Here is a 24862-nt window from a genome sequence, read left to right as displayed (position 1 = left end):
TCGTTGAATATGTAAAAAAGTGTATTTAATAAAGGGCAAGAAAGTACTTACTTCGTATGATTTTAAATTAAATTTACGGTCCAGCTAACATGTGCCCAATAACCTCAATGCACCGACCGGAAAAAAAAAAAAAACTCAATGCACCGACTAAAAAAAAAAAGCTCCTTCAATGCATGATTTATTAGTTAATTTTGGGAAAAAAAATGTTAAAACCACACCCGATGACACACAAAGTACAAAAATTGGGGTCTACTCTATCTAAAAGTAAACAAAAGTGCTACATATACAATAATTCAAACACAACCTCAAACATATATGTAGGGTCCATACATGCTAGTTTATGTGGCTCCACATGTATGTGAGAGGTTGTGTTTGATGTTGTGTTCCTAACATTTTTGAAAAGCGAAAGGCTAACCCAACCAACCTTCATCAGTCTTCCTCACTTTTTTTGTCCAGTACTTTTTTCGGTATTTTTTTATTATTTTTCGTTACTTTTTGTGTAGCTCTTCGTTGTAATGTTTTGGGATTAATCATTCATCTCGACGAGTAGAATCAATAGAGTATGAAAACGTGGACTAATATTGAAAAAAATTCTTATAAGACGATATTTTTTAAACAAAAAGACAACAATTTGGTTTTTTTTTTTTTTTTATCTTCAATGAATTTTCTTTTACTTTTGGTCTTTCTTTTTTTTTACCTCTTAGACTTCTCTCATCGAGAACGGATGATCAAATGAAAAAATATGATGCTAATCTAACAAAAATGAAAAAAAAAAAAACAAATAAAATACACAAAAAAGACCAAAAACATTAGGAAAAATGGTGGAAACCCTTTCTCCCCCTATCTCCACAATGGACATTTGAGTTTGTAACACCCCTAATTTTGGGAACGTTAAAAGGGAAATTTTATTAAAACTTCAAAATAGAGTCTGGCTCTTTATTACATCATAACTCTCACAAGAGTACTTTTATTACACAAGAGAGGGGAAACTAGGGTCCGTATCTACAGCTCCGCCTGCTCCTCCATTCCAGCCAGCTCTTCGGCTCTGAAAGCCTCTAAGGTGTAGAGTTCTCCTTGTTTATCTACAAGGTCTGACACATTATACCGGCGTCGCCACCAATATAATATGTCAGGGTCACCAAAGGTAACACCGTGAGCTACTGGAGCTCAATAGAATAAACCGTACCCACTAACCCATAACTTACAACCAGTAAATCATATACGATAAATAGTAATAATCACACATCCACATTCGCTATTTAAACTATCGTTAGTGTCCATGATTTTCTGAGTTTTTCCTACGCGACTCATCGTAGACCGTGTCTCCATTTTCACTTTTCATATCCAAATCAACATTTTCAAAATCCATTTTTAACACACCCAACCTCGGTTCCGCCGTTCCGGGTTCCCGAGTATCCTCACAATGGTTCCGCCGCACCGGGTTCCCATTGGCACACAAAACTTGCATTGGCTCCTCTCCGCGGATAACCAAGCCACATTACCAATGAGGCTACCACGTCCGGCCCCATTGGCAACCTTCACAATGGGCTACCAAGTCCGGCCACATTGAGGTTTTCACAAATTCACGTAATGGGCTACCAAGTCCGGCCACATTGTGGGTTTTCATTCACACAACGGGCTACCAAGTCCGGCCATGTTGCGGTTTTCACAATCCACACGATGGGCTACCATGTCCGGCCTCATCGCGGGTTTTCATACACACAATGGGCTACCAAGTCCGACCACACTGCGGTTTCAAAGCACATCTCATCATTATCCACACCCTAGGTGTTATGTTTCTATTTTCTTGATTTTCGTGTCTCGTTTTTATGCATAGACTCTGCGGTAGGATTTTTCACATACGCAAACATAAATCAATCATTGAAATCTTGAAACTAAACTAACAAGATCATCCAATTCTATATTAATAATCATGCTCATAACCATCCTAAAGATCAAAATACGAATACTTCTATTCAAGTGTCAAATTCTATCTTTCGAAAACCGTTCTTTCTTTCTTTTGAGAAATTCTAAGCAACATATGTTTATTCGGAAAATAAAGCCATATATTCAACATACTCCCCTTCCTTTTCATCTTTTTAAAGAAAGCTCTTTTCAAGTTCCTCATGCATACAAGTATCACACATAGCATTTAAAGCAATAGATAACCTTATTTACTTAAGGAAATACTCAAGAATATTCTGCTTATACTTAGAGATAGGAGTTAAGATGATCCTACGTTATACATAGAGATAGTGAGTAAGATTAATCTACCTTAATCCGAAACTAGTCGGGGCCGAATAAGCTAGTTGGAAAATTTCTACGGGCGGTGAAACTTGCAAATCTGGACCAAACTTTGGATGGCAGTAACTCGGTCAATATTTGGCTGAATATGATCGTTCTTGGGTTGAAATTGAAGCTCTCGAAGTGCTCTACAACTTTCGTGAAGGAAGTTGATCCTAGAAACTACTTTAGGTAGGAGCAAAATGGTGATAAATGAGAAGACAGTATGCTGTCTGGAAATAGAAATCCGAGATTTTTACTGAACTTCGGATGCTAATATCTTTGTCATTTCTTCACCGATTTGGATGGTTCTTGGGTCTAACTTGAAGGTTTCGAAGTGCTCTACAACTTTTTCGAAGGGAGTTGGTTCCAAAAACTACTTTAAGCAGGAGAAAAATGGAGGTTTGTGAAGGGCAGTAGGCTGTCTGGAAATGGAAATGGTTTCTAGAGAGAAGTGAGAGCAAAGGAGTGAAGGTGTGAGTTGAATGGAAGGTATGGGGTGCTATTTATAGCCAAAACTTGAGCTCCTCCTCCCTCCATAGCCGGCCATATCTCTCTCTCTCTCTCCTATGGATTTTGCTCCATTGTCATGTCCAATCAAGCTTGAAAGCATGCCAAGTCTTGTCTTGTCCAATCTTTTAGGCTTAAGGCTATAAACTAACTAGGATCTTATGCTTTCTAGGGTAAATCTAGGTAATCATGGCAAGTCTTACAAGTCTAAGGTAGGGTTTGATTAGGCTAAGGTATAGCCTTCCATGTATGGTCAATTCTAGTCTAGGTTTGTAGTCAAAATCTAGGGTAATAAGAGCTAAGTCTAGGATGATAAAAGGCTAGGATTCTATGCTAGAAAATTGACTAGAAATGGGTTGGCAATAGGAAAATAGCCCTAAGGGCTAAAGGTTGCTTGTAAAGGAGAACAAAACACAATCACACACTCCACCTCCCTTTCCCATCCGGCCTCTCTCTCTCTCTCTCTCTCTGGTACATATATATAAGAGTATATATGTGTGTGTCTAGGAAAGTAAGTCTAGGATTATTAGGTTTAAAGCTAGAACATAGGTGTGCATGCATGACAAAGCTAGCCTTGCTTCCTTTGGAAGCAAAATGATGAGATTCCATGTATGACTTGTCTTGTCATGCTTATTGGCAAGTCAAAGGTCTATTAACCAAGGGACAAAAATTCCCCTAACAATTATGGACCAAGGGGTAAAGGAATATTGGTAATAATTAGGGTTTGAAATTACTTGTTATGGGAGTAAAAATGATTACTCCTATGGTCTAATGGTCCTATAGGGTTTGGAGGGGTTCATAAGGCTCAAAGATGGTCTAAAAGGTCCAATTAGGGTTAGGGTAATATAACTAGGTGAATCGGTGGTCCGGTTCCTCCAACTAATCGGTTGGAAACTAACTCTACTTGCCAAGTAGGATTTCTAGTCAAGAAAAATATTTTTAAGGACTTAAATCTAATTATGACGGATTATTAGAAATTAAAACGGACTTTTGAAAGTAATACCAAGTAATTAAAATAAAATTCAAATATTTAACGAAATTTTTATTTACTGAAAATCAGGGTCGTTACAGAGTTTCTTTCTCTCTCTCACACATCAAAAGTCTGCTCGAGAAGACAAGGCTGTTCCACCAGCAAAAACCAAGAAAAGATTCTAATGACATATGTAGCCAGAAATCACGTTTCTAAACTAGGAGGGAATCAATCTCCCACCTTCTTATAGTGATTATTCCTGGCTCAATCCATGAGAAAGAGAAACTGACTCTCATACATTTTCAAAATGAACATTTTCCAGATAAGATTACTAAATTAATTAATTCATTAAATTCAAAAAAATTAATTAATTCATTGGAATATTGTAAATAAATTTTCGTTCTTCCCAATATTATGCTTTTATACACAGCCAAATTTTCGTTCTTCATATTGCGCCAAGAAGCATGAGTGTATACATGCACATTCGCACAAATAAACTTTTGGTTAGCTTAGCTAGTTCATTGAGAGGCCCCATTTTTTTACGTCGCTTAGGGCGCCAGCCCTGCTAGTTCTAACAAAATCAATTTGTTCAGGCAATCAAAATTTTCACTGCCAGTTCCTGAAGTACTATCCTTCTTTCTATATCTAGTGTCTTGTATTGCTTTAATTTTACAAGAAGAATGATACATTTCCTTTATTTTCATTGACTCAAATATTCTCCAGAATTAGAGTTCAAGCAATTATATACATAGGAAATGCAAACTTTGTTTACTACTTAACACGAATTTTGATATCCTTCTAGGGCTTTCTTTACGGAATCAAGATCCTTCAAACGTCTAGAACTCTCGCGTGTATATTTTGTAGGACTCATCGATCAGTCTCATTAAGCCGCCAAAGGACCGGCTTGTAGCCCAATGGTGGGCATTTCCTGGTCCTTCCTTGTGGGAGGCCAAGGTTCAAGCTCCAACAGGGGCGTTTATGGATAACCTTTGAATTTCCTGTGGACTAACTTACTAATTATCCCATAACCCCCACTGATGTATACTGCTTGGCAAAAAAAAAAAAAAAAAGAGTCTCACTAAGCTTGCGGGATACGTGCCACCCCCAAGTTTCGAATTATTTTTACACTAATGAAATTAGGCATTTATTGATATTCGAAGAACTTGATATTTCATACACAAATAATTAAATATCGCAATTCAAAAAATGAACAATTCGGACCAATGTACGACAAAGAGGTTTTATTCTTCTGAACTATAAAACCGAAGCCATGACAAAGCCCAATGTACAACTTTATACTTAACCTTGCGTATCATTTTTTACGTAAGCACACATGCAAGAACACAAGGGGACCTCCGTCGAATAGCGCAATCAAAACCCTAGCCTGGCTTCATTCCTCCATTCAACAAACGTGATATTTAAACAATTGAATTAAGTCGTGAACTCGTGATTCATGCCCCTATAACATAGTACTATTCAGTTGCCAACTCACAGGCTCATTACTGCTTCAGCTATTAATTCTTCGTTGAATTGTCTGTCCTGGCATTTTTTAATATTCTTATGAACCAAAACGAAATTTGTTACTCTATGTTTTATAGATGATCCCTGATATTGATTTTCTTAATTAGTCATATTTTTAGTGTATTCGGTCTCATTTATTTATTTTTGTGTTTGGTATATATATATCATAGAAATTTTTTTTATTGGCAAAATAGAATTTTATTAATTTTGAAAACGAATTTGCAGCCTATCTCTGTAAATAGCTTATAATTTTGATAACTAGTAGCAGTAATATGTCAGCGTAGATGCTCATTAACTCGAAATCATGGCGTGAAATGTGAATGGCGTGATTCTTATCCCTCCCTGATAACATTTTCAATTGCTAAGGGGTGTTTCCACTAGTGAAATATTTGTAGAAAAATATTTCCGGTTAAAAATTTGTTTGGTGTTGCCTATCAAAAAAAAATGTTCGGTGTTTCTGATAGTAAATAAATTAAGAAATGTTAAATTATTTTTGGTAATAAATAAGTTTCTAATGGATATGTGAGTTAAAAAATTGTTGAGTTGGTAAAAACTTTTTGTTAGTGAAAGTCAGATGGTAAAATGTGTTAAATTTTATTTTTTGTTAGTGAAAACGAGATCATAAAAAGCGTTAAAGTTTTAGGGTTCTTTGTTAGTGGAAACGGGGCCGAAATCATTGCTAGGAACTAAGGCATTGGTAGGCTTATAGAGCAAGGTACAGGGGTTAATTCTAGGGGTGTTTTCACTCATCAACAAGTTGTGGACAATAACTTTTTGATTTTGTTCTCATTCAATTCTTTTTTCATGTTTGTTATTGTATTCCGCTAAACTTTTAAGTAATATTAGTTCATCTCAATGAGAGGAAAAAAAGTAAAAAATTATGACTTTTATACAAGTACTTTTGAAAATATCTAAGAGGAAGTCCACAAAATTGATTTTTTAAGCTTTTCATTTGATATTTTCCAATATACTTGTGTAAAATTCATAATTTTATAATTTTTCGATTTCTTTCGTCGAGACAAATTAATATTATATAAAAGTTTGCGCACAAAACTAACAAACGCGATTTTTTTTTGAATAAAGAAAATATAAAAAAGTTGTGGTCCATGACTTGTTGGTTAGTGTAAACACCCCTGAGCATCTCCCAGTTACTCCCACCCATTTCTGTTTCTCCAAAACAGAGAATAGTTGTGAAATATTTTAATGAAATAGAGATGGATTGGGGACGCTCTTAAAGCATAGCTACCGCGCGAGGAGCTTGCCACGCGGCACTGCCTAACCATTGCCGCTTCAAGGGGTTTGGCTAAGTAGTTGTAAGAAAATAATAAGTGATAATCCTTGAGGTCACATGTTTCATTTTCACAGAGGCCAAATATTTCAAACCTTAAAGCCACTGAGGGTTATGCCCGAACATTATCTTTTGGGCCCCGGAATTGGTTAAAGTGTGTGCAAGCTGACCTGAATATCCAATTATAAAAAAGAGAGTTCTTTTTTAAAAAGAAGGTAATTTCAAGCTCCAAAATTATGTGTTTACGCAAATAATTTTTTTACCAATATGGATCTTGTATGATAGATCTCCTTCAGATCTTTTAAACGATGCAAAAAAAAATTGAAAAATTATTTTTTATTTTGATTATATTTAAGTTTGAAATTATCTTCTTTTTAAAGAAGAAGATTTTTTTTAGAAAGTGGAACGAGGGTGGTGCTTATGTCATTACGATGACATCATCCTCGTTAGGATATACATAACCCGTGATCCGTTCATGCAGCAGAGTGGGCCGGGAAATTGGGTTGGACGGACATTGAATTATCAGTGGGGCTCCAATTTAATGCTCCTCTTCCCATCTAACAGTAGTGGGCCGAACATGAAAGTTCACTGTGGAACGAACCAAGGCCAAACCGAGCCGAGCCCGATCTTTGAGCACGGCTCCCGACCCTATGATACGTCGCCATTCCATTTGGCACATGCTCGGCATAAAACAAGCTGTGCTCAGCCACACCCTTGCAACGTACCCTCTCCCGTCGATCACGTGCCAGCATCGGCAAAGTCGTGCTCGGCCACCTACGGAACACGGCCGCTGCCGACAACCGATGGCTGGTGAATTGAGCGTCTCCCCACGCGCAAAAACGGTTATAACAAAAGATGATCATGGATGCACATGGATCATGCCAGCTCACCCCAAAAGCGGTTACCAGATCTGTTCGGTGACATCATGATGACATCGTCTGGCCCGCGCAAGGTACGTGCCTGTGCTTGGAGAGCAAGTCAGGAGAGCTCTATAAATACTTGGCGATGGTAACCCTAAAGAGGTACATGCTACTACATACTCACTCTCATAATCTTCTGCCTACGCTCTCTGCACATTACTTATTCTCTCGCCAGAGGGCCTTGCCGGAACAACCCCCGGCCTGGTCTTAGTCGTGCGCTCCCTGTGCAGGCTAGGAGAAGACTCAACCATCAAGCCACCAAAGGCGGAGAAGATCGAGGATCACGGGCCACACAATTGCTGAACCTGACGTGAAACCCTTCTGATTCAAACGGCTCTCACATCCTCCAAACCCCCCTACTCCTCCGTGAAACGACCAAACCACTCACCATGGGCGGAGATCAGACGGATGTAGCCATCTCAGGAACCAAAGACGCTAGCGGAAACGTCATCCCCACAACACCACATGAGAGGCACATGTCCATCTCCCTCGCCCCAGGATCCGGCCTCTCACCAGTCGCGGATGACGTAACAACGGCCTACATACGTTTGCTACAGCGTCATGACGACGAGCGCGATAACGAGTTGGCTGCGCTAAGGGCAGAGGTGGCCCAAATGAAACAGCACATGCAGCAAGAGACCACCCCATCCGCATCCAGATCTGGTGGAGGGGTAGGAGAAGGCGAACGCCACCTCCACCACCACCACCACAAAGGCGTCAGAACGAGGGAGGCCAACGCGGATCTGTGAAAAACCGCCTAGGCTTCACCCCGACACCGGGCGACGCCAGAGAAATAATCCTTTACAAGCAACCCACCGCATCTAAAACACACAGCTCAAAAGAACACCACGATCGAACCAACACTAGGGATACCGAGTCGTTTACAAGCACATACTCCACTGGCCGCGCAGAATTCTCTCGCACAACGATTTTCCACCGTAGCCGAGATTCCGTGTAGACCAGACGCCATGTATCTGAACGACTCGAGGAAATCCCTACAGAAAAGTTCGACAACAGCAACCAGGGCCGACGGAACGGAAAGGGCGTACGTATTGACGAGCCAAACGAGACCAAATCCCGAAAGGACAGAGGAGAAACGGTTGACGAACATCGCCGGGCGACAGCAGATCTACGAGACAAACTCCGGCATCGAAACCGCGAAAAGTCTCCAGATAGAGAGTTCAAGAGAACGAAGACGGATGAGCACGGAAGGCCGCCACGCCCTGGTTTTGAGCGGCAGCTGAAGGATCTCAGCGTTTCTCCCTTCACACCCCACATAATCAACACGACGGCCGAACCCAACTTCCACCTGCCAAAGTTTACGAAGTTTGATCCTACCACATGCGAGGCCTACACTCACCTAATCCACTTCCGACAGACAATTGAGCTATGCACCACGAGGGACGAAATCAAATGCAAAGCGTTCCCATCCAGCCTCGGCTCCCTTGGACTCCAGTGGTTCAACAAATTGCCCGCTGGATCCATACGGAACCTGGCCGACCTTGAACACGCCTTCAACACTCGCTTCATCACCAGTAACAGGACAGCCAAAGAGCCAGAGTCCCTGTCCCAGATGAGGAAACTCCCGTCCGAAACTCTCAGACAATATGCCGAGCGTTATTGGCAGCTATTCAATGAAATTCCAGGAATCGATGAATACTAGGCTGCGCGCACTTTCAAAAACGGTCTGGAAACCGGGAGCAAGATCCTCGACGAACTCGCCATCCGCCCACCACACGGCATGGGGGAATTGATGCGCGCCGTGGCGAGATTCTGTGCTCTTGAAGAATTTTATGCGGACCGTGCGGCCCAGGGAATCCCGAGCTTGACAGCATCCTTCACCTCGGCCGTAACCCAACTGCTGACACCAGCAATCACCCAGCACCTGCAACCCAAGAAGCAGGTACACAACATCAAAGAAGGGAAGAAACGCCAGCCAAAAGAGCATGACTATGTGGCCGAAACCACCCACTTCAAGGAACCCATCTGGTCCTTCCTAAAAGAAATCATGAGGCAACCATGGTTCGAGTGGCCGCAAGGCAAGCTTGGCATGGACAACGGCCAAGCGGATCAGAACCCGAGGAAGAAGTGCTCGTATCACAATGAGCTCGGCCACTACACAACGACATGTGCTCCTTACAAGGCGCTGTTGGAACGTTTGGCGGCCTAAGGCCATCTCGACCAATACATTGATCGAGCAAAAACGTCCGCCTGGCAGACAAATCCCAACCCCAACGAACAGTGCCCACTGATACACGTCATCCACGGTCCAATGACAAAGGCATCGGAAACCGCACTCAAAGCCAACATCGATCACGCCTCAACATCCAAACAGATACTCTCAGTTGGTTCCGGATCCAACCGTCAACGACCATAGGACGTACCCAAGTGGACGATAAGCTTCACCGAGCGTGACCTTGAACATGTTCAAACTCCACATTCGGATGCTCTCGTCGTCACCATCCAAATCGGCGTCCACGATGTAAAGCGCGTCCTCATCGATCAAGGAAGTTCAGCAGAGGTCATGTACTACGACCTTTTCAAGAAGTTAGATCTACCAGAGTCAGCCCTACAACCTACCGACGTACCACTCATCGGCTTCAACGGTGCACCTGTCTGGCCACTTGGCCGAATCTTTCTCCCAGTCGTCGTTGGATCAAAAACTCTGACCGTCGAATTCATCGTCGTAGACGTTCCGAGCCCATACAACGCCATCCTTGGCCGAACTTGGCTCCACGGAATGCAAGCCATTGCTTCCACCTACCACCAGGTCGTCCGCTTCATCGGCGCCACTAGAAGACAGGAAGATTTGCGAGGTGACCAAGTAGCCTCCAAAAAATGCTACGTCTCTGCCGTCCACAATTCCGCCAAAGCCAAACAAGTACAATGGGTTGAAGTCCCCAATGTGGCCGTAATCGACGACGTCGGCCAGAAAGCCGAGGACAAAGCAAAGGAGGACCTCGTCCAAATGCCAATCAACGAGGATGGCTCCCGATTTTTCTTGATCAGTTCTTCCATCAGCGAGACTGATCGCGAAGAAATGTTCCAATACCTCATGAAAAATATCAAAGTCTTCGCCTGGACCCCCAACGAAATGCCAGGAGTCGATCCAAATTTCATCTGTCACTCCCTCAACATCAAGAAAGACGCTAAATCGGTCATCCAGAAGGCACGACGTTCTGCAGCCGAACACGCCGACGCCGTCGTTGAAGAAGTCAAGTGTCTGCTAGAGGCCAATGCAATCCAAGAAGTACAATACCCGACATGGCTGTCCAACACTGTGGTCGTTAAAAAGAAAAACGGCAAATGGCGAGTTTGCGTGGATTATACCAATCTCAACGACGCTTGTCCAAAGGATTGGTTCCCATTGCCGAAAATTGATCAACTTGTGGACGCAACGGCAGGCCATGCTCGGCTCAGCTTTCTGGACGCCTACCGTGGCTACCACCAAATTGCCATGGACCCCGACGACATGGAGAAAACTGCTTTTATCACGCCATATGGCATCGTTTGCTTCCGCATCATGCCCTTTGGACTCAAGAATTCAGGAGCAACGTTCAACAGAGCAATATTCAAGAAGTTAGAAGAACAAATCGGCCACACTGTGGAGGTTTACATTGATGATCTGGTCATCAAAAGCAAGAAGGAATCCAACCACCTGCGAGACTTGGCTGAAGTTTTTGAAATCCTCAAGCTACACAAGCTACGGCTGAATCCTGAAAAATGTGCGTTCGGGGTAAGCGCTGGGAAATTTCTCGGACACCTTGTCACTCAAAGAGGTATTGAGGCCGACCCGAACCAAATTAAGGCTGTTAAAGATTTGCGCCCACCAAGAACAATCAAGGAGGTACAAAGACTCACTGGGATGGCAACAGCACTAAACAGATTCATTAGCAAATCCTCAGACAGGTGCCACGCATTCTTCCACACCTTGAAGGGAAAAAGTCGACGCAGCTTTGAATGGACCCCGGATTGTGACTCTGCTCTGGCCGAACTAAAGGACTACTTAAATTCGGCCCCGCTCCTGGTAAAACCTAAAGAGTTCGAAACTCTATATCTCTATCTTGCCGTTTCAGCCCACGCAACCAGTTCTGCACTTATGCGGCGGGAAGGAGCCGATGACAAGCCCATCTATTTCACAAGCAAAACACTCCTTCCAGCTCAAACTCGTTACCTCCCACTTGAAAAGTTAGCCCTTGCGCTCGTCTCAGCGGCTAGGAAACTCCTGCCCTACTTCCAATCACACTCTATCATCGTCTTAACAGAACACCCCCTCAAAGCTCTCTTTCGAAAGGTGGATCTATCTAACAGGGTCTCCAAGTGGGCAGTTGAGCTAGCAAACTTTGATATCCGTTTCGAACCACGAACGACGATCAAAGGACAAGTCCTTGCGGACTTCATTGCTGAGCTTACTCCACAAGACACTGAACTCCTCAACAAACCCATCCCAACACAAACCGTTGTCGAGCATCAATTGTCTCCGAAACCTTGGCACCTTTTCCAAGGCGACATATGGCGTCTACATGTTGACGGAGCGTCAAATAGCAACGGAGCCGGGGCCGGGGTCGTCCTAGTCTCCCCCTGTGGAACACTACACGAAAGTGCTATCAGCATCGACTTCTCCGCCACCAACAACGAAGCTGAATATGAAGCGCTCCTAGCTGGCTTACGCTCTGCAGTTGCCCTGGAAATCTCCAACCTTGTCGTTTTCTGTGACTCCCAACTCATAGTTAACCAAGTACTTGGGGACTATGAGGCTCGGGATCTGTGGATGTCAAAATATCAGGCAACCGTAGCCGAACTAATCACCAACTTCCCCAATTTCAAAATTGAGCAGAACAACCACGAACGCAACGTGCATGCCGACGCACTCGCTGGCCTTGCCTCAGCTTCTAAAGCCTCTGAATTCCGAGCAATAAGCTTCGGCAACATTGACCACCCAAGTTTTGATGCCACTCCAACGGTTCTCAATGTTGAACTCGGCCCAAGTTGGATGGACGAGATCATTGCGTTTCTCAAAAATGACACTCTGCCGGCAGACAAGAAGGAAGCTTATCGTATCAGGAACAAAGCCGCTTACTACTGGCTCTCTGAAAGCGGCCAACTCTACAGGAAATCTATCTCCGGCCCATATCTCCTCGTGGTCCACCCAACCCAAGTTCAAGAGATCCTCGCTGAACTTCATTCAAGCAGTTGCGGCTGCAACTCTGGCGGTCGCTCCCTTTGTCAACGTGCCATGAGCCAAGGCTACTTCTGGAAGAACATGAAGAAAGACTGCGAAGAAGTTGTCCGCAAATGCCGACCGTGCCAGCTGTTTTCACCCATACCAAAGCAACCCGCCCAGAACCTCTCCCCTATTACCAGCCCTTGGCCCTTTGCACAATGGGGGCTCGACATTGTCGGAAAACTACCAACAGCTCCAGGAGGATTCAAGTTCTTGATCACCGCAACAGACTACTTCTCCAAATGGGTAGAGGCTGAGCCTCTTGTGATAATCACAGAAGCTGACGTTCGCAGATTTGTCTGGCGAAACATTGTTACCAGATTTGGAGTTCCGTACGCCATCGTATCAGACAATGGAAGCCAATTTGTCGGTAAAGACCTGACCAGCCTCTGTGAAGAATTTGGGATACGCTTCTTCAACTCTACACCAGCATACCCCCAAGGGAATGGACAAGCCGAGGCTACAAACAAGACCGTCTGCATCGGGATCAAGCGACGACTGAACTCCAAGAGAGGAAAATGGGCTGAGGAACTACCCCGTGTTCTTTGGGCTTACCGTTCTACACCCCGGCGCTCAACTGGCCAAACCCCCTTTTCAATGGCATTCGGCATGGAGGCAGTAATCCCACTGGAGTCCAAGTTCCCCACTCTGAGGACTGAGAATTTCGATCCAAAGAGTAATGAAGAGGCAGTGGAACAAGAATTAATTTTGGCAGAAGAAAAACGCGACGACGCTCAGCTAAAGCTCGCCGAATACCAACAACAAGTAGCAAGAGGATACAACCGAAGTGTTCGAACCAAAACCTTCAAACCAGACGACTTGGTTTGGTGAAAGGTGGTTCAAGCTAGCAAGAAGCAGAAATTCAAACCAAACTGGGAGGGTCCCTTTCGCATTGTCAAGATCGCTGGTGAAGGTGCCTGCGTGCTGAAGGACATGAATGAGAAAGTTCTAACTAACCCATGGAATGCACAGAACCTCAAGAAGGCATACATGTAGCCAGAATCCCAACAGTCCGCCGTATGTTCGGCCACTGATTATCCAATTTCTTTTTGGCTTCGGCCCAAGTCTCTTCATTTCAAACTGTACTTCATGTTTGTGAAATCAAAGAAATTTTATCTGGCATTCGTCATTTACATTTCCAAATCTCTTTTCATTTACTTTATATTTTTTACTTCAGGCTTACTTAGCCAACCACAAACGTTGACTTTGGTCACAACCACAAACGGCTCCTATGCCTCTGCTTCGGCCACTATTACTGCCCAAAGAAGCAAAACGGACATCAGGTCCACCGAGCCCAAAAAACACACAATATGGCTGGAATTTGGGCTCCGGTTCGGCTTAGCAAGACATTATGGTCGGCTACAGCCCGGTTATACTCACGCTTTGGTGAGTAAACTACCCACAAACATTCAACACTTCACCTACAGGCTAGGGGCTGGCAAGATGACCGAGCCCCAAAGCACGGGTGCGTGCCCTCCACAACTTTGGCGACTAACCTAAGTATCGTCCACTAAACTAGCAACAGGCCGAAAACAACACACGCTCGGCAAACTCTCTTCATTCTATTACTCTACTTTGGTTCAGGCTCGGCAATACCTTCAGCTATCAACTTCAACAATTGGACAAACATTCCTACCACTATGCCGAACCCAAACCAAAGTGGGGACTACAGGATAACTACTACTCCATTAAACAAGGCTCAGCAAACTTTCACAATCAACACATCTAATATGGGCCAGGCTCGGCTTTGTTATTACTATGCATTGTTCAAAGCTCGGCAAACAACAAAATGATGAAGCAGTTTCTACTTTGCTACATGTCAACATAACTCAGCCGACCCAAAACCATAGAAGGAGCTACGGATAACCATGATCTCAAACAAATCTCAAAACAATCAAGTATGACAAATTCAAAAAAAAAAACATTACATTCAAGCTCGACGAAACGTTCAAAGCTAGTATTCATTACATATGGAACGGCAAAATCCAAACTCGGATCCGTCCAGTCCAAAAGTTTTGAAAGATAAAAACAACGAAAACTCAAGCTTAAGAAACGTCCTTCTCAGCCATTGCAGCATCAGCCTCGGCAGCAGTCTCTACAGCCTTCTCAACTTCCTTAGGCTGCTGCTGGGTGTCCTCAGCCACCTTCTCCCCACCAGAGCCGTCTAGACCTTTAGCATCGGCCTTTGTAAAGTCTTCAACTTCGTCGTCACTATCTGGGAACTCCTCGGGAGGAAGAGGCTCACACTCCTCGGCAGTATAAGGAAGTTCGAGCTCGGGAACCACCGCTGCTGGAATTATAGACAAATCAAGCTCCATCTTCATTGCTTCGCCGACAGCTTTCACACCAGCCTTATACCCCGCTCGATACGCGATCGGGACCCTCGCCTTGACTTCGTCATTTACCATCGACCTAGCCTCCCTCACGTACTCGAGACCAGCACAGTCATACCCAGCTTGATACGCCTTCTCATCCACCTCCTTCATCTTTCTCTTTTCCCGCCTCAAGACTTGACCAAGCTCACGCTCGGCTTTCTTAAGTTTGTCAGCCATCTCCTCCTTCTCCTTCTCCAGCTCGGTGATTTGAGCCTTCACCATTTTGAGGCTCCCCTTATAACTTCGGGACTTCTCACGCTCGACCTTCAGATCGTCATAAAAGCGACCCCGCTCGGCCGTCAAGAGTTCGGCTTTCTGAGAAGCACGAAGAATAGCTTGGCCGGCCTGCATAATTTCAGGAACACGAAACTCACAAATATCCTCGAAAATGGAAGAAACAAGGAAAAAAGTTGGGCTCGGATATATACCTGTACAACATAGGCACTGGCATGGACCAGACTCGGCAAGAGCTCATCTGGAACCTTTGCCATATCGTTCGGCAAAGCAAGACCTTGGAGCATGGTAGGGGCTAAACCGGGCTCCAGCTTAACACTGTCATTGACAGAGATAATCCGCCCCTCAGACGTCGCGTACGAAGGAGCGAACTCCTGCACTATTGCTCGGCCAACCGAGCCTCTAGATCTATCCGCTGCCTTCGACCCAGCTGCGGCAGACGACTCAGTCTGGTCCTTCTCTCTTGGAGTCGGCGTCGGCGGTCTATTCGAGATTGTTGCTTGAGCAGTTTTTTGTTTCTTGGAAGCAGGCTCGGCAGCAGCAGCATCCTTTTGCCGAGCCAAGACCCCGTCTCTGAGGTTCATTCGTATGACATTTCTCTTGCCCATATCTTCGGCAAATGCAGGAATGAGAGTTTGCAGGGGAGGAACGTTCAGACCTGGGAAAAAAGATGGTTGGCTTTCTTGAAACCAGAAGTTCGCCGACTTCTTCAAAGTTGGAAATTTAACCCTTGGAGCTTTGACCTTCGTGCTCGGCTTGTCAAACTTCTTTTTTCCTCCAACCTCCTTGCTCGGCCCCGCTCCCTTCTCTCTTCTCTTCAACTTCCCCTTGTACGAAGGGTCGTAACCTAACAACGTTGGCGCGTCACGGCAGATCTGGGCCTTCAACGTCTCTACATTCTTTTCGTCGGCCAAGTCTTGTTGTCGCTTTATGATTGACCGGTGATCTGTGAAAAGTTAATGGCCAGACAATTGTCAGGGGCTGTTTCCAAAGAGAAAAAAAAAAAAATTTATTACGATTGGCGAGATGAAGAAAAGTAAAGCAACCTCAAAAATCTTTTATCTTCGGCACCGAGAACAGCCGTGTCACTTGATCGCCAAATTCATAATTACCACTAACTTCAACATAGAAATTAGCCCATTTATCGGTGTCAGGGAGCCCGTCTATCAGTGGCTCCTTGCCACCACGCGTCGATAAGTACCTACAGTCGGTCTTGCCGTGCCTGGACATGATGTACGTATGAAAGACGTCGGCTACATTGAACTCAAGGTTGTGGAGTTCTTTCAATTTGATCACGGCCATCACTATCCTAAAGCTGTTGATAGCGAAATAATGAGGAACAAGCCCCGAACTTAGCGAGCAGCTCCATCAAGAAAGGGTGAAGAGGGAACCTAAGGCCAGCTTCACATATAGCCATAAGGGGAACCGTTATGTGCTCGGGATGGTGTTCCACCTTATCTCTAATACGGTTGCTGGCCACCTGACTGACAACAACGTCATCAGGGATGTTGTACGTTCGGCAGAAGTATGCGTATTCGTGGGGCTGTCCGCTAAAATAGTGAGCGTAAGGACAGACCTAACCTCTTTCGTAAAGATCAGCGATCTCCCTATCCTCGGACACATTATCACTCAGCCTAGGATGTGAAGATGTCGTAACCTCGGCCGGGGGATTGAACCTAGACTCGGCTTCGGGCCCTAGCTCAGGTTCGGCGTCAGAATTAGTAGAGGGTGAAAAGGTGATCTTTGGTTCGGTGTTAAACCCGCCGTACTCATAGTCACGCTTGGCGTTGGAATCATCAGTATCCGACATGTTTGAAGCAATCAAAGAAGACTGACGTCGGCGCCTTTGCCTCGCCAAGTACTCTCGGATAATCAAGTTCCCGGAGTCGTCCCTCGAGCTTTTAGAGTCGGAAGAGATAACGATGATTGGGTGAGCCAGACCTAACAAAAACAAGAAGAAAACAATGAGAAACCTCGTCATCGGCCAGAAGGCAAGGGATCTCTACGCTCGGCAACCCTATTGGCCCACCCTATTTTTTCTCTCAAGGTTCAAGCTCGGGAGATACTAAGACTCGCAATGGGGCTCGGCCTATAAGCATCTAGGTTAGGCTCGGCAAATTCCAACGTCGGCCAAGCACAGACATTGTGGTGATCTGTGCTCGAAAGAACAGGTTGAAGATGAAAATGAACAGTTCGTTCATCTCCAGGTCTTGCACTGTTCACTAAGAACAAAAAAGCCCCAAAAAGCCCAGAAAGAAGGAGAAAAGATTCAGGAAACTGCAAAAAAAAAAGAGAAGAGAAGCAGAAAACAAACTCATACTTGGGATTTGTGGTAAGATTTGGTGACAAAGCAGCTGAGAATCAGGAACAAGAAGATGAACGGTCGCAAGAAGAAGCTCTGACAATGGAGTTCTAGAGAGAGAGAGAGAGAACGTGGCCTCTCCCTCTTCACGTTGCCCTTTATATAGGGCTAGGGTTGCAAATTCGAAATTCCCGCCCATCATTACAGCGCCGAGCCTTTGGCCATTCAGCACGTGACGCGTGGCAAAGAAAGGACAGCTTGCAGGACTGGCCAGCCGGCCGTATCCAGTCATGGAGCGACACTTGGAACCCCTCCACTAGGGTTCTTCATCGATGGCTGATATCACTTCCAAAGAAAGATGGGTCATGTTCGACGAGATCCCACCTTTGACGGATTAGGGTCGTGTTCGGCATTCGTTAGGTTCGGCTAAGACCTGATTTCAACCTCTACCTTGCATTCGGCGTCGGCAGAGATTGAGGGGCTATTGTAGTGGGCCGAACATGAAAGTTCACTGTGGAACGAACTAAGGCCAAACCGCGCCGAGCCCGATCTTTGAGCACGGCTCCCGACCCTATGATACGTCGCCATTCCATTTGGCACATGCTTGGCATAAAACAAGCTGTGCTCGGCCACACCTTTGCAACGTACCCTCTCCCGTTGATCACATGCCAGCATCGGCAAAGTCGTGCTCGGCCACCTACGGAACACGGCCGCTGCCGACAACGGATGGCTGGTGAATTGCGCGTCTTCCCACGCGCAAAAACGGTTATAACAAAAGATGATCATGGATGCACATGGATCATGCCAGCTCACCCCAAAAGCGGTTACCAGATCTGTTCGGTGACGTCACGGTGACATCGTCTGGCTCGTGCAAGGTACGTGCCTGTGCTTGGAGAGCAAGTCAGGAGAGCTCTATAAATACCTGGCGATGGTAACCCTAAAGAGGTACATGCTACTACATACTCACTCTCATAATCTTCTGCCTACGCTCTCTGCACATTACTTATTCTCTCGCCGGAGGGCCTTGCTGGGACAACCCCCAGCCTGGTCTTAGTCGTGCGCTCCCTGTGCAGGCTAGGAGAAGACTCAACCATTAAGCCACCAAAGGAGGAGAAGATCGAGGATCATGGGCCACACACTAACCTATTTGTACGAGGTTATATTCTGTATTCTGCACGGATGCTCCTCTTCCCATCTAACCTATGGATGCTCCTCTTCCCATCTAACCTATTTGTACGAGGTTATATTCTATATTCTACATGGATGCTCCTCTTCCCATCTAACCTATTTGTACGAGGTTATATTCTACGTGGCTCCTCGTGTAAATTGGGTTGAACGGCCCTTGAATGGTTAGTGAGGCTCCAATTTAATGCTCCTCTTCCCATCTAACCAGGGTTGGATCAAACTTTGATTTTTTACTTTTCTCTCTCCCTACATACACGTTTGTACATATATTATATTTGTACCCCTTTGATGATTTTGTAGAGTCTATTTCAGGTAAGGGTCATCATCGGGCCGGCCCAGCCCGTCAATGTACTACCCAAGCCCACCCACGGGCCGGGTCGATCGGGCTTTTTCTTTTTTGCGGGCCGGGCGAGCCGGGCTCCCTACTATAAATTGAAGCCCAAGCCCGGCCCGCGGGCTAGCCCAATTGACGGGCTAGCGGGCCATCGGGCGGGCTTAAATTTCCTTGGGAAAGGGAAAAAAGAAAGGATTTTGTGGGATTTGGGGCTAATGGGCGGGCCCATGGGCGGGCTTTTGGACGAGTACCACGGGCGGGCTACCGGGCGGGCCGAGTAAAAATTTATAGGCCCGAGCCCGCCCATTACAAACTATGGGCTGGGCCGGCCCGTCCGTTTCACGGGCTCGGGCCGGGTAAAAGCCCGATGGGCCGGGCGGGCTTAGGGCGGGTCGCGGGCCTTCGGGCCAAATGATGACCCTTAATTTCAGGTCTTAAAAAAATTATTCAAATCACAAGTCATTATTAAAATATATTTTTTTAAAATTCTTGTAAAAATTTATATCAATCTGATATCCGTAAAGACTTTTTCAGCATTTGTAAAAGCCCAAAGTATTTTGAAAAAGTCCTTAACGATTTATTGATGATTTTGTGGGGGCCCATTTCGGATTCCAAAAAAGTGATTCAAAGCGCAAGTTATTTTTAAAATATTTTTTATGGGTTTTTATAGAAAATTCTTGTTCCATCCTGCACGGACCGGGAGACCCTGCCAAGCAGGGGTGCTTGGCAGGGGTGCCGAGCGCATCTCGGCCGTCCAAAAGTGTTTTGGACAGCCTGGATGCAAAGGTACCGAACAGATTTAAAAAAAAAAAGAAAAGGAAAAGAAAAAAGATGTTTCGATCCAGGCCGTTGATTCCGAGATGAACGGCCGGATTGGCCGCTCGGCAGGGTCCCCAGGTCCATCCTGCACTAAGCAAGAGAATAGCTCAATCCGGTTTTCGCAAAGCCCCCTATGGATGCTAGAAAAGCCCTTAGAGCATCCACAATAGAATAAAAAAATGTGAATAATCAAAACAAGCCATATCAAATTTTGATTATCCATTTAGAGGTTGCTAAAGTTAGCAATGTCAAATCCTACATTGGTTATTTTTTTTGTCTATAATCAAAATCAATGGATCCTCCAAACTTTTTTCCTTCATTTCACGCATATTTATTTGAAAAAAAATAGTTATTAAACAGGTTTTGAAGAAAAAACAAAACAATTGTATAAAAAAAGTTTAAAAAAAAAAAAAAACAATTGAGTAAAAAAACATTTTTTTGAAACAAAAAAATAGTTTTTCAAAAAACACACTTTGTTTACTTAAAAACTGTAAATATAGTTTTGAGAAATTTTGAAAGAACTGTATTTACACAAATAGTTTTGAAATTTTAAAAACTATAAATACAGTTTTTTTAAAATAGATTTTGTATAAAAAATAGTTTTGAAATATGAAAATCCGTTTCAAAAAAATATTTTAAAAACAGTTTTGTGTAAAAGTGTTTTGAAATTTCAAAAACCGTTTTTTAAAAACACACTTTATTTACTTAGAGCCCGTTCCAGAACACCTTTTTAAAAAATAAGTACTTATTTCACATTTTCAAACTAAAAAGTAATGTAAATGAAAAATAATTTTTTGATTTATTTTGCACCGTATTAAAAATCTCAATGAGATCTTTCAAACAAGATCTGTATTGCATATTTTTAAATTTCAATAAGCCTATCATTTTTGAGCTTGAAATTGTCTTCTTAAAAAATAAGTACTTATTTCACGTTCCGAAACGGGACCTTACACTTTTTAAAATTTTTGAAAAAACATTTTTTTGTGAAAAAATGTTTCTAAAAAAAACAAAAAAAAAATCTGAAAAATAAAGTTTTTTAAAATTAGTTTTTGAAAACATTGTTGAGAGAGAGAGAGAGAGAGAGAAAGGGAAGAGAGATAAAGTTTTTGTGTAATGATGATACACTTGATTAAGAAAGTGAATTTGGTTATTGGCAAAAGATTGCTAGTTTTAATTATTTAAATGCCAAACTTTAATGAGTTGTTAAGAGGTTGCTAAGTTTGGTTATTTCAATATGAGCACTTTTTTGAACAAACATTACTAACCTTAGCAATATTTTGGTTTTGATTATTCCACTGTGGATACTCTTACAAATATCAAATTGAGCTAATTTTTTACTAGAACTCGTAAAAAATATTTTAAGAATGACTATTGGTTTGAATATTTTTTTGGAATCCAAGATGCCAGCACAAAATCATTAATACATGGTTATGTGCTTTTCAGAATTTGTAGGGCCCTACGAATGTTTAAAAAAAGCTTTTCAGAATTAGAAAGTCATTTCCCTATTTTTTTTTAGTCATATGTTATCCTTCAATTTCTGAAATTTAGAACACATGTTTTTACCGGAGGAGTAGTTGGTTTCCCCAGTCAAGAGGGAATCCAAATCACATGTGATTCTACAATTGATTTTGTACTTTTGATGACTTAGGTGGTAGGAGATTGGTTTGGACTTTGGAGGAAAAGCCCACTTCTCCTCCCCGGTGGAGAGAGAATTTATTCTCTATGTGCAAACGTGTATGGAGAGAGACAGAGAAAAGTAAATCAGATTTGGTTCCAACCCTGGTTAGACGGGAAGCGGCGCATTAAATTGGAGACCCACTTTTCTCTGAGTTTGATGACGTGTTAATTAACCATTGGATTGTTGTTCAACTCAATCTACACGGAGAAGCCGTGTAGAATATAACCTCTTTTCTTTTACTCCAGTGGTTTTTCTCTGCATGGTTCTCTGCGAATTGTCTCTGCTCATAGTTTTTTTGGAACGAACGCCCCAATGCATGGATGCTGCATATATAGCCAAGGATGCACACGTTTTGCACAGAGACACAACAGTAAAGCAACTTACTCCGTACGATTTTACATTAAATTTACCGTCAATGCACCGACCGGGAAAAAAAAACCCTCAATGCATGAGTTAATTTTGGAAAAGGGAAAAAAATGCTATAACCACACCCAACGACACACCAAGTATAAAAATTGGGGTCTACTCTATCTAAAAGTGAACAAAAGTACTACATACACAATAATTTAAACACAACCTCAAACATATATGTAGAGTCCACACATACTAGTTCATGTGGCCTCACATGTATGTGAGAGGTTGTGTTTGATGTTGTGTTCCTAACATTTTTGAAAAGTGAAAGGCTAACCCAACCAACCTTCATCAGTCTTCCTCACTATTTTTGTCCAGTACTTTTTTCAGTATTTTTTTAAAAAAATTTCGTTACTTTTTGTGTAGCTCTTCGTCGGAATCTTTTTGGAATTAATCATTCATCTCGACGAGAGGAATTAGTAGAGTATGAAAATGTGGACCAATATTGAGAAAAATTCTTATAAGACAACATTTTAAACAAAAAAAAAAAAAAAACAGTAGTTTGGTATTTTTTTTCATCTTCAGTGAATTTTCTTTTGCTTTTGGTTTTTTTTTTTTACCTTTTAGACTTCTCTCATCGAGAACGGATGATCAAATCAAAAAACATGATGCTAATCTAACCAAAAAAAAAACAAATAAAATACACACAAAAAAAGGGACCAAAGACATTAGGGAAAATGGTGGAAACCCTCTCTCCCCCTATCTCCACATTGGACATTTGAGTTTCTTTCTCTCTCTCACATCAAAAGTCTGCTTGAGAAGACAAGGCTGTTCCACCGGTATAAAACCAAGAAAACATTCAAGACTTCGGAATAAGATGACAAATATCACATATTTAGAATTTTTCCATCTTTAGCAATTTTGTTTTGCTTTTTGATCATAATTTTTTAATATTCTGACTCCTATCGAAACATCGAGACAGATGATTAATCCACAAACTCAAACTTGAATCTAACAAAGACTTTTGTAGTCCCACGAAATTGGAGGGCTCTCACTTCTCTCTTCTTTCTGTCACTAAACTTTTACCGAAGAAATTCTAGCCGCTGTTAGTTGCTTGGGGAGGCACCGCCTCCTCCCCGGGCACCTCTCTCTCTCTCTCTCTCTCTTTCCCTTGTCGACGCTCCTCTCCTCCGTGGGCTGTTGTTCCCCCCTCCCTCTTCCCCTTCCCCTTCCCCTTCCCCTTCTCTCCTCCTTCCTCGTTTCCACCCCCCAGTAAAATCCCGCTGGATACTCTGCTGGATGTATCCCGTTTCGAGTGGTGGATAATGCAATTTTGCTAGGTTGTTGGTGGCGATGCTGTGAGTGAATATGGTGTGTTGGGATTGGGCATGGCGGTAATAGGGGTTGTCGTGATTCTTGCGGTTGGTGCGGTGGTTGTGGCAGCAATGCTGCGGTAATTGTTTTGAGTGTTTCAGCAGATTAGGGTTTTGGTTTTGTGTTTCGTTTTTGTTTTGTCCGGATTCTTGTCTAGTTTATGTCCGGATTTTGAGGTTGACTTTTGTTCGGATGTTGGGTCTGATTTTTGTCCCGTGAGTCTTCCCAGGTGGTTTTGTTCCGATCTGGTTTTCCCAGATCGGGTGACTGATTTCCACAGGTTTAATATTATCTTTGATTCGGAGCTCCGCCATCCCGAGACGGTGGTGTCTAGGTACTAGCTCCACGTTAGCCGGCCATGTTGATGGTGTGAAGAAGTGTGCATTTGGCTCTTGCATAGGCGCTAGATACTAATTTCGTCTCTTAGTCTTTTCTTGTATTGTGTTTTTGTTTCTTTGTATTTGGGTGAAAATCTGTACTTGTCGTATGTCCTGCTTTGTATTCGGAGTTCATCTGTAGATGTCTTTGGCTTGATTAATAAATTTGCTTCTTCCATTAAAAAAAAAAAAAAAAAACCTTGAATCTAAGTAACATTCAAAAAGGACGAACAAAAATAACAAATAAAAAATACCAAACGGTTAGTAAGTCTTGGTCTTTTTCTGTTTTTTTTTTTGTCTAACATATCGGTCATCTTCTTTAAATACCCAGTGGGTTGTTCGAATAATTCGGACAAAAACATTTTCTCTCTTCTTAAAAGGACTGAGGGTTTAGCTTGATTCATTTGCGTAGAACTTCTTGTTTATTTTCTTCTTCTTCTTGTTTCACCAACAATGTATCATCCTTCTCCGGAAAAGTCTACATTAATGCCATTCCACGGGGTTGCCTGGAGGCCCTGGACTATGCCATTGACAGCCACAGCATGCCATGGTCGACGTCCGGAGCACCCCGTGGATTTGTGCGTTAGATACCGGAAGCCTAAGAATTTGATCACCTATAATAATGGCCGCTCTTTCGGCTTTGAACGAACTCGTTGTTCACAACCTCGAGTCGGTGATAATCAAACGGAGAATCATGGTCAGGAGCCCGAGAGTTTTCGCCCCTTGGCGAACTTTCCCACCAGTTTATGGGGAGATCGATTCTCCTCCTTCGCTTTAGACAAGCAGGTAATCAAAGCATACGTACGCAAACGCGTTATGATTTTCCGGGGCCATTTTGCGCTGGTTCCTTACTATGTTTGTAATTTAAGAACCTATAAAAAGTAGAAATCGATCGATGTTCTTTCAAACTAATCTCTGTAGGTTTGTGTTGTCGTGCTAAGTCGTTGACATGTGAATCTACGTGAGTTGGAGAGGTTCGATTGGTAAAAAATATAAGACCTAAAGAGATTGATTAGAACCACATTAAACTATACTAGTACTCCCTCCGTCCCACTTTGTTTCGCCTGTTTCCTTTTTGGAACATCCCAAAAAATTGTCTATATCTCACAATCTATAA

General features: G+C 43.2%; 1 protein-coding gene across 1 annotated transcript; it reads left to right on the top strand.

Annotated features, from left to right (window-relative positions):
• The first annotated feature begins 10586 nt into the window (after window positions 1-10586).
• On the top strand, window positions 10587-13712 carry LOC131309677 (uncharacterized). Its single transcript, XM_058336279.1, has 4 exons — window positions 10587-10742; window positions 11682-12705; window positions 12967-13256; window positions 13647-13712. The coding sequence occupies exons 1-4, from the start codon at window positions 10587-10589 to the stop codon at window positions 13710-13712; spliced, it is 1536 nt and encodes a 511-aa protein (XP_058192262.1).
• The last annotated feature ends 11150 nt before the right edge of the window (window positions 13713-24862 follow it).

The sequence above is a fragment of the Rhododendron vialii genome, chromosome 12a (assembly GCF_030253575.1).
Source record: "Rhododendron vialii isolate Sample 1 chromosome 12a, ASM3025357v1".
Taxonomy (NCBI): domain Eukaryota; kingdom Viridiplantae; phylum Streptophyta; class Magnoliopsida; order Ericales; family Ericaceae; genus Rhododendron; species Rhododendron vialii.
Note: the sequence above shows the minus strand (reverse complement) of the source record. Positions and strands in the feature narration are given on the sequence as shown.

Coding starts and splice junctions, on each gene's coding strand:
- LOC131309677 (XM_058336279.1), top strand. CDS start 10,587: ATGCCAGGAGTCGATCCAAATTTCATCTGTCACTCCCTCAACATCAAG. Junction 12,706..12,966: donor TTGCGGCTGCAACTCTGGCG/GTCGCTCCCTTT, acceptor CCAAATGGGTAG/AGGCTGAGCCTCTTGTGATA. Junction 13,257..13,646: donor GGGCTGAGGAACTACCCCGT/GTTCTTTGGGCT, acceptor TGCGTGCTGAAG/GACATGAATGAGAAAGTTCT.